Raw genomic sequence first — 12,146 nt, 5'->3', positions numbered from 1 at the left:
AGGTCTTACGGGTTATGTGAGGGGGATGTTTTTATGGGATGTTTTTACGGATGTGATATTTTGTGAGCCGCCAAGAGCCAGCTTGGCTGGGAGCGGCGGGAGAGAAGTAGAATGAATGAATGAATGAATGAATGAATGAATGAATGAATGAATGAATGAATGAATGAATGAATGAATGAATGAATGAATGAATGATTCCACTCCATGCCCCACACCTATGAGAGAACCTCCCTCACTGACAGCCGGTATGCTACCACGGCAAAATTGTCAGGTTGAGCTTTAGGAAATCCGCATTCAAATCCACCCTCTCTCTGTTAAACTCTCCCACAGGGTTGTTGTGAGGATAAATGTGGGGAAGAATCATGTTCACTGCTCTGAGATCCTGGGGGGGGGGTGTATTAGGAAGTAATAGCCCCAGTCTCTCCTATGAGGCCTCTGTGCAGGCCAGCAGACTTCGGGGGGGGGGGGAGGAAAGGTTTGCGGCAGCCCGAGACCCAATAATGGAGCCCTCTTAATAACAAGGCAAACAGAAACCTCCGACAGCTGCCACTGCCAGCCACCAAAAAAAAAAAAAAAAAAAACAGGCCGAAGGACTTCCGAATTCTCAAAACCCTCTCAGCTCTTCCCGTCCACTCTGCAGAACGGCAGCCAGACACGCACCATAAAGTCCTGAAAAAAGCTGACAGCTCGGTGGGAGAATTCCCCCGGCGGGCTGCTACCAGCACAACTCCATCCAATAAAAAGGTACAATCTGAACCGTCTAGCAGGCTGACCTCCGAAAAGCGGGATTAATTTACACACTTCTGGACAACGGGATCGTGGCAGTTCCGGAGCTGCCGCCGTCTCAAAAATACGCCGTGTCCTCGCGAGCCCTTGGAAGCCGAAATCCAACAGACGCGCAAGCTGTTTGCCCCGGGCCTAACTGTGGTAGGGAGCCCATCCATCCATCCCCTCCGCAGCGAAAGAATTCGACGTGGCGCTGCCATTAAAATGGCTTCCCCGAAGCAATGACACCTGCAGACCGCAGGCAACGGGAACTGGCAGTTACCTTAAATCTCGTCTTTTGGAGAGCTCTTCCGGCGGGATGGCCCAAGGCAGGCTCTGGGGCAGGCACTGCAAGACCTCCGGGGAGAAGTCCGAGAAATCCACACCGTATTCCGTCAGGATGCCTTCCGTCTCCGGCTCGATCTCTCCAGCCTGGCCAAGGCTCTGGGCCAACTGCCTGGAGGAAGCAGGGGGGGAAAGGGAGTCTGGTTTGAGCGGGTTCGATGGAGAGGAGGGGTGAGTCAGAGACGAGAAAGCCTAAACGGGCAAGAGAGCCGGCTTGGCGGAGTGGCTAAGAGCGGCAGCTTCTAATCTGGAGAGCTGGGTTTGATTCCCTGCTCCCTCACATGCAGCCAGCTGGGTGACCTCGGGCCAGTCACAGCACAGATAAAGCTATTCTGACTGAGCAGGAATATCAGGGCTCTCTCAGCCTCCCCTTCCTCACAGGGTTGTGGGGAGAGGAAAGGGAAGGCGACTGGAAGCCACTTTGAGCCTCCTTCGGGTAGAGAAAAGCGGCATAGAAGAACCAACTTCTTCAGTAATCTCAGGGCTCTCTCAGCCTCCCCTCCCTCACAGGATGTCTGTTGTGGGGAGAGGAAAGGGAAGGCGACTGTACGCCGCTTTGACTCCTTCGGTCATCCAATGACACCAAGGGGCTGTAGGTCGAGGTCAGACAAAAGGAAACACAACTGTGATCAAAAGTGATTCAACTGTGGGGTCCACTGCCAGAGGATGTGGTGATGGCCAACTGGAAATCTGCACTCCTAGACCAGTGGTTCTCAACCTTCCTAATGCCGCGGCCTTTTAATACCGTTCCTCCTGTCGTGGTGACCCCCAACCATAAAGTTTCACAGAAATTAAACCCACAGTGACCAAAGGCGTGAAGATCCATTGTTCAGGATTGTACATAAATTGGTTATAAATTAGCAGGCGCCTTCAGGAGGAGAGGCAACAGTGGTGGCGTGTCCCCCCCCCCCCCCAGCCAAGCTGCTCACCCTGCCGAAACCCCTGTGAAAGGGTCATCCTACCCCCAAAGTGGTCCCAACCCCCAGGTTGAGAACCACTGTCCTAGATCCTAGCCTGACTCACAGACAACAACTAGATCCACACACATTCAAGCCCCCAACAAGCAGAGGAAACCGTCACCAATTTTGCCACATCATTCTGAAACCAAGGGGGAAAGGGGCAAGCCAAAGGTCACGGCAGAGGTGTTCTTCCTGGCCTCTTGGAGCGGCTGCCAGTTTTTGAGTGGCATAGGCCTTGTGAAAAATTCGGGAAGGGTTGCAAATCCCTGGGTTTCCGGAATTCCCCCAGACACAAGAAAGGGGCCACAGACAAGCCTGTGGGCATTGGATTGTGCAGGCTTGTTTCGGGCCGTGCAACAGGACCAGAAGACGGACAGATACATAAGAGAAGAATGGACAAAATGCATTAAGAAGACTGGCCTGAACCAGCAGCAATTATGAGTCACTGACATCGAAAACTAGTTCTACTGCTGTCTTGTAGGGGAAATCTTTGAGGTAAAGGGCAAGAACCAAGCTACAGGGGAGAAGGAAGTCCACGGTTGTAACTTGAAGTGGGTGGGTGGTACAGTTCTCTGACAGACAAGCCCTTAGAGACCAGCCATTCATCCACTGTGACAAAGCAAGATTTACTATGCCTAAATGCTAAATGAGCCATAAATAGGGCACTGGGGAGCAATACAGACCCTCAGTCCCATATGCTACACGTCTGATTGTCTCATGCACGGGCACACACTTCCTTGAGCAGTCAGAAGTTCTGACGAAGGGGTTTGGGATGAGAGAGTATGGAAAGGAATGATAGCATCTTTGTACTATATATTTAATTGTAAATATAAAAACAGAAGATGTGGGGTGGGGTGGGATGGGATGGGATAAGAGAGCCTGATCTTGGGAGCAGGCCTCTGAGGAAGACTTTGCAGAGGAAGGCTATGGCAAACATCAAAATTTGGCCTCTCTTCTTATATGCCCAACGTACTAACACCACCACTGACGGTCAAAGGACACATCTCTCTAAAGCAGTCCTTTTCAGCCTCACCCACCTCACAGGGCGTCTGTTGTGGGGAGAGGAAAGGGAAGGCGACTGTAAGCCACTTTGAGACTCCTTTGGGTAGAGAAAAGCGGCATCTAAGAACCAACTCTTCTTCTTCTTCAGTAATATCAGGGCTCTCTCAGCCTCACCTCCTTCACAGGGCGTCTGTTGTGGGGAGAGGAAAGGGAAGGCGACTGTAAGCCACTTTGAGACTCCTTTGGGTAGAGAAAAGCGGCATCTAAGAACCAACTCTTCTTCTTCTTCAGTAATATCAGGGCTCTCTCAGCCTCACCTCCTTCACAGGGTGTCTGTTGTGGGGAGAGGAAAGGGAAGGTGACTGGAAGCCGCTTTGAGACTCCTTTGGGTAGAGAAAAATGGCATCTAAGAACCAACTCTTCTTCTAAGCTAGCAAACTGTATTGCAAGTCTCGCCTCTTAAGCCTGAAAACCAGTTCAGGGATGATTGCACAGAGTCTCTTGCATACACAGTATGATGATCCTCTTTCTCTCTCTCTCTCTCCCACACGCACGCGCACGCACACACACACACACACACACAGTGTCCCTTTTGAGTACTGCCCAAACTTTGCAGCACTCAACGAACCAAGCCAACTGGTGACAGCACATCTGTCCTCAAAGGGAGAAAGTGGGCTGTTGGTGACCGCCAGGTGGCGCTCAAGAGTCACAGAAGTGAGCCCCCTCCCCCTAAAAAACATACCTCCAGGACACGCCGGGTTTTGCCTGCGATTGGTGCAAATGGCTTTCCAAAGGTGATCCTGAAGGGACACCCCTGCCTGCCCCAAAGCAGTCCCCATCCCTTGTGACACTCCCAGAGGCAAGGAAAGGAATCCCCCGGGTGGGGCTTCCTGATGCTGAGACAGACCCCACACTCCCAAGTCTGTGCAGAAAAGACAGGAGATGGATGAAGCTGTCCATCAGAGACCGGCACACAAGTTCAGCATCTTCCAAGAATGCCGAAACAAAAATGTGAAGCAGGTGCTAAATGTGCCCATGGAAACAGCAATGCCAAGGGGCCACAAGACCCCTAGAACAGAAGAATAAACCCTGCTGGGTCAGACCAGGGGTCCATCTAGTCCAGCATCCTGTCTCACAGAGGGACCAACTAGTTCCCCTGAAGGGCCAACAGCAGAATACAGAGAAAGACCCAATTGAGGTTTCCTCCAAGCACTGGCATTCAGAGATGTTCCACTTCTAAATGCCGACAGGCCTCTTCTCCATGAATTTGTCCAACTCTCTTTAAAAGACATCTCTACTTGTGGCCTTTACAAGCGAAATCACCATTTTAATCACTCACTGCGGGACAAAGCATTTCCTTTTGTCTGTCCTGAATTGATATCCCATCAACCGCTACAAATCTCCAAATCCTGCTAAAACTGTATTTTCAAGACTCCTTTACAAAGAGAGACGCAAAATGCCCCAAGGACTTAGACTCCCCCCTCAGACATACACCAACTGAAGCAAATACAGATTCAGGTGGGTAGCCATCTAGGTCTGCAGCAGCAGAACCAAGCTTGAACCCCGTGACCCCTTTAAGACCAACCAAGTTTTAATTCAGGTGTTCGCTGGCATGCACCCAAAAGCTCACACCTTGAATAAAACCACTGGAGTCAAACCATTGGACACAAACTCTGTCGAGCAAATACAGTTATGGCAAGTAAGGTAAAGGTAAAGGTATCCCCTGTGCAAGCACCGAGTCATGTCTGACCCTTGGGGTGACGCCCTCCAGCGTTTTCATGGCAGACTCAATACAGGGTGGTTTGCCAGTGCCTTCCCCAGTCATTACCGTTTACCCCCCAGCAGCAAGCTGGGTACTCATTTTACCGACCTCGGAAGGATGGAAGGCTGAGTCAACCTTGAGCCGGCTGCTGGGATCGAACTCCCAGCCTCATGGGCAGAGCTTTCAGACTGCATGTCTGCTGCCTTACCACTCTGCGCCACAAGAGGCTCTTATGGCAAGTAAGAAAACCCATTTAATTCATGTGGCAGTGGAGCTTGTTTAATACCTATTTGAAATGCGACAAGAGAGTTTTCCTGTATTTCCTTCCTTTCTTTTTCCCTGCTTTACATACAATTAAATCGCTGAGTCAGAATACTGGCTTATCTACTCTGGCAGTAGCCGTCTATGACAGGGGTGGGCAAACTGCGGCCCTCCAGATGTCCACGGACTACAATTCCCATGAGACCCTGCCAGCGAATGCTGGCAGGGGCTCATGGGAATTGTAGTCCATGGAAATCTGGAGGGCCACAGTTTGCCCACCCCTGGTCTATGGTCTCCTGCCTCCCAGACCTGTTATTATAAATCATTCCAGCGGCTGAGGGCCAAAACGGGACACCTACCCGATGGCGAAATTGCTGTCTTCCCTCCAGTCCACGATACGGCAGATGAACAGGGTGTTGGAATAGTCCTCGGGCTTGGAGGCAAAATCTGGTGGGCAGTCAGCCAGGGACACGTAGGCACGTGGCAGTCTGTGGTCCACAGGTGAGAACATGGCACACTTCTTGAAGAGTTCGCTGTTGCGGTCAGTTAAGAGCCGGAGGGAGCCCATCGCTGCCCTAGAGTGCTTCTTCTCCAAGATGTAGACCACCTGGAAGAGCCACAGAAGGCATTCAGTTAAGGCCAGAAAGGATGCTTTCAGTTTCTAGCAAGGAGAACCAATCCTGGACTAGGATCTGGCGGAAAAAGCTGCACTTACCTGCAACTATCCCTCATCAATTGGTTCTATGCAGGCACACAGGGGACTTGACCCACCAATAAAACTTGACCCCGGGAGGCACGCCTGGCCTCGACCAGAGCCAGGGCCTTTTCAGTCCTGGCCCCTACCTGGTGGAATAAGCTCCCTGAAGAGCTCCAGGCCCTGTCGGAGCTCTCTGAATTCCACAGGGCCTGCAAAACGGAGCTCTTCCGCCAGGTATTAGTCTGAGGCCGGGTGGTGGCCCGGGGGCTAAGATCGGGCCCCTGTCCCCAGAGGGGGAGGCCAGTATTTGACTGGCCTGGTTCCCCAGAATGTTCCACCCTATGTTCCATCCGCTCCCTTCTGCTCATCCAGTAGGCCTGTACAGGAATAGTTTGTTCGTAATCGCCATCATTGTGACCGTGTCATTGTTTTAATGGGGTTTGAATGGGGAATTTCAATGCTTTTTAATGTACTGTATTTGTATTGAAATATTGTGAATGTATTTGTATTGAAATATTGTGAACCGCCGCGAGCCCGTTTCCGAGAGCGGCAGTCATACAAATCAAATAAATAAATAAATAAAACCAGCTTCAACCTCCCCATCCGAGATCAAAACTGGAGGAGGAGGAGGAGGAGGAGGAGGAGGAGAAGAAGAAGAAGAAGAAGAAGAAGAAGAAGAAGAAGAAGAAGAAGAGTTGGTTCTTATATGCCGCTTTTCCCTACCCGAAGGAGGCTCAAAGCGGCTTACAGTCACCTTCCCTTTCCTCTCCCCACAACAGACACCCTGTGGGGTGGGTGAGGCTGAGAGAGCCCTGATATCACTGCCCGGTCAGAACAGTTTTATCAGTGCCGTGGCGAGCCCAAGGTCACCCAGCATGTGGGGGAGTGCAGAATCAAACCCGGCATGCCAGATTAGAAGTCCCCACTCCTAACCACTACACCAAGCTGACTCTGGAATAGGCTGGAATAGGCTCAGGGATGGAGACCGGAGCACGTTGCTGAGATGCAGGCTTGAATGTTCCTTTGACCTTGGCCTTAATCTCTGCCCTCTCAACTGGTGGCTCCAAAGAGGCGCAATGAACTAGGACCCGGATCGGATCCCGTTGCGACCTGAATTCAGAAGGTGGAGCTAATTTTGTTGATTCTGAGGACATGGCGATGGATCATTTTTCCGGGGTCAATTTGGACCACGGTTCTGAAGCTTTGAGGGCTTTCTCCTATCATGCTGCCTTATGTTTTGAAATACTATTTCCTTGAGCTTCGGGTGTGAATCATTGGCAGGCCTTAGATGTGGGGATGCTGTACCCTTCACTTAACAAAACAGACGTAAGCAAGGAAAGCGGAAAGGAGCAGTACCTATTTTGCCTCTGTGTTTTCCCAGAAGAATACAGACACATCTAGGGATGGCGGTAGGCAAGGGATTGTGGCAGGGGGGCAGGCTGACAAGGACAGAGCGGTTGTCGAGAGGCACCTGGCTACACTGGATGAGTTCAAATCCCCTGATGGTGTCCACCCAAAAGTGTTCAAAGAACTTTCTGGAGAGCTTGCCGAACCCTTGTCCATCTTTTTAGGACCTCTTGGAGGACTGGTGCCAGAAGGCTGGAGGAGAGTGAAGGTTATCCCAATCTTCACAAAAGGGAGGAGAGAAGCTACAAGCCAATCTCAATTGCAGGGAAGACAATGGAACAAATTTTGAAGGAGGAGGGCTGTAATCATCTGAAGGACAATTTGTTGATCTGGGGAACTCACCTGGTTTCCTTCTTTGACTGAGTGATGGGCTTATTAGAGCCTGGAGGAATTAAGCAAAGTAGGTGCTGGAAGATTTTAACCGCAGGTTGACTGGTTGAAGAGTAAACATGGTTTTTTTGGAGGGGAGGTTTTCCCGCCATCTGTGAGTTTCTTGCTTTGATCATTCTATTTTTAGGGATTGTATTTGGTACACATTTCCCTGGGGAGGTCATTCCAAAGTTTTGGTGCTACCGCAGGATTTGGCTGTCTGAAGGTCTGATTCTGAATCTGGTTGCAGAGTGTAAATTTTAAAATCTGCACAACAGGGGCAGGGGCAATCTTATTTTTAAAAAATCATGGGGGGAGAGAGTTAAGAAGAAGAAGAGTTGGTTTTTATACCCCGCTATTTACTATCCCGCTAGAGGGCGTCACCCCAAGGGTCCGACATGACCCGGTGCTTGCACAGGGGATACCTTTACCGTTATTTACTATCCAAGTCTCAAAGCAGCTTACAATCGCCTTCCCTTCCTCTCCCCACAACAGTGAGGGAGGTGGGGCCGAGAGAGCCCTGACATTACTGCTTTGTAAGAACAGCTCTATCAGGACTGTGACAAGCCCTGAAGTGGACTGTCGCCATTTCAGTCCCAAAAACACCCAAGAGATTAGTGCTTGAGAAGCTGCGTTTAAGGGTGGATCAACACGGCCATTGGGGAATGTTTTGATAAGACAATACCTTGCCTGTCTTTTGGAGGAATTGCTCTGGATCATTAGCCTTGTGGGAGTCTTCACGTTTTGCGTGGTGGTCCCTGCAAGCCTCTGTGTCTTGCTCTACAGAAAATACGCATAAAAAACATTCATGTGTCACAATTTCTTCCATTGCTTTCTACTTCAAACAAGAAGACCAGCCAGCCGAGAATCCCGTGTCGATTACCAGCTGAAGACCTTTCAGGCAAGGTGATACTATTAAGTAAGTATATTAATGAGAAATAAAATTGTGAGGGAAGTAGCAAAGTAGGGACATATTAAAGTACTGTAGTTGATGCTCGTGGATTGTGCCTTGTTTTACAGATTACACTGAAACAGTAACGGTTGTGGTTCTCAGTTACCAAACATTCATTAGGTAGCAACATGAGATTAAATAAGAATTATTACTTGTAATAAGAATCATATAAGAAATTCTTGTTCGTTTTATTTTGTTTATTAATAGCCATTGATCCGAAAACGAGGTATTCCAGATCTCGTTCCAGCGTTGTGTAAAACTGAATAAACTTTATCCGTAGCGGCCAGTTTGAGATTGCCTCCCTTTTGTCTCCCTTTTCTACTTCAGCCTATTCATGTCCCTCTTTGGCAGCCCCGGGGGCCAGCTTTGAGCGCTGGCCCAGGCGGAAGGAAGCAGCGAAAAAAGGAGAACATCAGCATTTCAACATCCCTCCAGCCCGCAATGGGGAACAGATATAGGGTCGATTTCCATTGGGCACATCTGCAAAAATCAAAGTAGGCCCCGAAATTTACAAGTCCGTCAATACCAGCCATAATAAACAAAATGGTGGAACCCAAGCTCTGTTTATTAAAAATGCAAATAAAAACCGCTTGAGTTTCCTGGCGTTTCGTAACGCTGGGGTCATTTCGCTTTTTCACGTTACATAAACAGTCCCCTTTAAGTACTTGCCTTCATTAAAACGTTTCATTTCCTTTAAAGAACGTCACGCAAGGTTATAAAATGCATATTTCGCCTCGGAACCAAAACCGCGCCTTGCGAGGACTAGGGCCCGGCCGCTATTTAAAATGGCGCGTGAGGAGTTGTAGAAACTCCATCGATTCTGTCCTTTAGAGCAGGGGTAGTCAACCTGCGGTCCTCCAAATGTCCATGGACTACAATTCCCATGAGCCCCTGCCAGCGTTTGCTGGCAGGGGCTCATGGGAATTGTAGTCCACGGACATCTGGAGGACCACAGGTCGACTAACCCTGCTTTAGAGAGCAGGGGAAAAGACATCTCCTCCCGCGGGGTTGTGACGGGGCGTCTACTTGGCATGCAGAAGGTCCCAGGTTCAAACCTCGGCATCTTCAGTTCAAAGGACCAGGTTGCCGCTGATTTTGAAAGACCTTGACCTGAGACCCTGGAGAGCAGTCTGAGTAGGCAATACTTCAGTTTAATACTTCAGTTTAAGGCAGCTTCACAAGTTCAGATTCTAGTAAGGCAGGCTTTTCTCTACCAGGGTTTCATTTATTGGTGATATGACCATTTATGGCCAGGTTGACCCACCCAACCCCTCCCAAATGATGGGCCTGGAGGGGGTGGGAAGAGGAGGGGCCCCGGGTGGGCGTGTCCACAGCTACGCTTCCCAACGATATTCTACACGATCGCCCCACTTCTGGGATTTCTCGAAGCCTGAAGAATGTTTCAGGGGGTTCTCAATGATAAAAAGTGGAGAAAAGCAGTAATAAGGTGTTTACTAACATACATTTCATAGACTAACCACAGATAGCACTGTGACTTCTTACAAGTCTGTTAGAACTATCTTTCAAGTGGATAACCGTATTGGTCTGCAGTAGCACAACAAAAATAGAGTCCAATAACATCTTTAAGATCAACCAAGATTTATTCAAGGTGGGAGCTTTCGAGTGCATGCACAGAGTGCCTGCACTCGAAAGCTCGCTCCTTGAATAAGTCTTTGTTGGTTTTAAAGGTACTATTGGGTTCTATTTTTGTTATAGAACTATCTTTGTAATTTTGGAAGAGGCAAGGTCGGAAGTCCAGGAAGAGGTTTATTATGCGTGGTGGAAATGGCCATTAAGTTGCAAGCTGATTTATGGCAAACTCATAGAATTATCAAGAAACATGTCTGCACAACAACTCTCGGTTTCCTTGGTAGTCTACCATCCCACTACTAACCAGGGCTGACCCTGATTAGCTTCTAAGTTCTGATGATATCAAGCTACCCCACCAACCTATATAGGATAGCTGGGCAGGAGCAAACTTTATCCACCTATGGGCTGGTAATTTATGAAGAAACTTTTACATCGTCCCCAAGAACGCTCTTTTCCAAAAGGAGTCAGTCATTGTGGTCTCTGAGTTTAAGGAAAAGGAGCTGACGAGAGGGCTTTCTTTGAAGTAAATGAGGAAAAGGTATAAAACATATGTTTTATTGAAAGACTGTGCATCGGGGTGCCAAAAAGCACTTGTAGGCAGACCAGAGACAGGCCGGGATAGAACCTTCGAGCCCACACAAGAGCACGTTTGGCCACTAAGTAGCTGCAGCTCTAGGATGGAACTGATAGATCAATGGGGAGGACTGGATATAACAGGGGACCCGTAAAGACACAGGAGGGAAATAATTCCTCCGTTACCTCTGTTTTCCATCCCACCACAGCCCCTGCAGCTTCTCCCCTTTCCCTGCTTCCTTCCCCGCCACCTGCCCTCCACAGTCGACCCAACTGCCACTTTACCTCCAGTCCTGACTTCCCTTTCAGTCAAAGCTTCTCCCCTTTCCTTCCTTCCAACCCGTTGCCCCAACCCGTTCCTTCCAACCCGTTGCCCCAGAGCAGGGTATAGCTTCTCCCCTTTCCTTCCTTCCAACCCGTTGCCCCCGTTCCAACCCGTTGATTTTTCCTCCCTCCTACTGTATCTTCATTCCCCCCACATCCTTCACATACTTTCTGCCCACTCACGCATCCTCTCTGCCATTCCTCTCCGCTACCTGAGTGAAACTGTGGCAGCCATTTTGGATTCCTGAGGCAATCCAAAATGGCTGCCGAATTCTCATGGGGCAATCTCACTAGATTTCAGCATTATTTTTTGAGAACCAGCGTGGCGTAGTGGTTAAAATCAGCGGCTTCTAATCTGGCAAGCCGAGTTTGATTCCCTGCTCCTCTACATGAAGCTGGCTGGGTGACCTTGGGCGCATCACAGCTTTGATAGTGCTGTTCTCAAGAGCCAGTCCTGTCAGAGCTCTCTCATCCTGACCTTCCTCACAAGGTGTCTGTTGTGGGGAGAGGAAAGGGAAGGTAATTGTAAGCCACTTGGAGACTCCTTTGGGCAGTGAAATGCGGGGTATAAAAACCAACTCTTCTTCTTCTTAAATCTCCCCCCCCAAAGATTTTTAAAAAATAAGATTGCCCCTGCAATTGGGTAGATTTTTTAAATTTACACTTTGCAACCTGATTCAGAGTCAGACCTTCAGACAGCCAAATCCTGCAATGGTTGTCATTATCGGAGGGAAAAACAGTTCGCTATGGTTGGGATGGACAAGCACATATCTGTACTTTTCCTGTTCGTTGCCAGAAATGTTGGTACAAATAGCTAATATTTAGCCACAGTGGAGCACTGACACTGTACCCCCCGAGTGGTCAGGGCAAGGCCAGAGGCAAAGCAGGGTGGTCTGCTATTGCTGCCTCCGCACAGCAACTATGGACAACTTTGGTGCTCTCCCATCTAAGTATTAGCTGGAGCCGACCCTGAACGCCTTCCAAGATGGGGCTAGTCACGGCCATTCGAGACACGGCAGCTCTAACTGGCCTACAGCCTCTGAAGGTGCAGAGATGTGATGTGGCTATATGGAAGTGGGGATGGACTGTGAGGTCAAGGAGACGTTAGACTAGGGGTAGTCAAACTGCGGCCCTCCAGAT

General features: G+C 49.4%; 1 protein-coding gene across 3 annotated transcripts in view; it reads right to left on the bottom strand.

Moving 5' to 3' along the window:
- LOC143842841 (DIS3-like exonuclease 2) overlaps nt 1-12,146 on the bottom strand; it is a 228,492-nt gene that overhangs the window by 122,224 nt on the left and 94,122 nt on the right. For all 3 annotated transcript variants that reach the window (XR_013233376.1, XR_013233375.1, XM_077348100.1), the window contains 3 exons: nt 8,253-8,347; nt 5,454-5,701; nt 1,049-1,222 (listed from right to left, as the gene is read on the bottom strand). Coding sequence is in view for 1 of the 3 variants with exons in the window: in XM_077348100.1 (XP_077204215.1) it covers nt 1,049-1,222; nt 5,454-5,701; nt 8,253-8,347 (517 nt within the window). In the remaining 2 variants the exon portion in view is untranslated. The remainder of the gene's footprint in view (nt 1-1,048; nt 1,223-5,453; nt 5,702-8,252; nt 8,348-12,146) is intronic.

This window comes from Paroedura picta, chromosome 8 (assembly GCF_049243985.1).
Source record: "Paroedura picta isolate Pp20150507F chromosome 8, Ppicta_v3.0, whole genome shotgun sequence".
In the NCBI taxonomy this organism is placed as follows: domain Eukaryota; kingdom Metazoa; phylum Chordata; class Lepidosauria; order Squamata; family Gekkonidae; genus Paroedura; species Paroedura picta.
The sequence above is the reverse complement of the archived record's forward strand: the minus strand, read 5'-3'. Positions and strand labels throughout refer to the sequence as shown.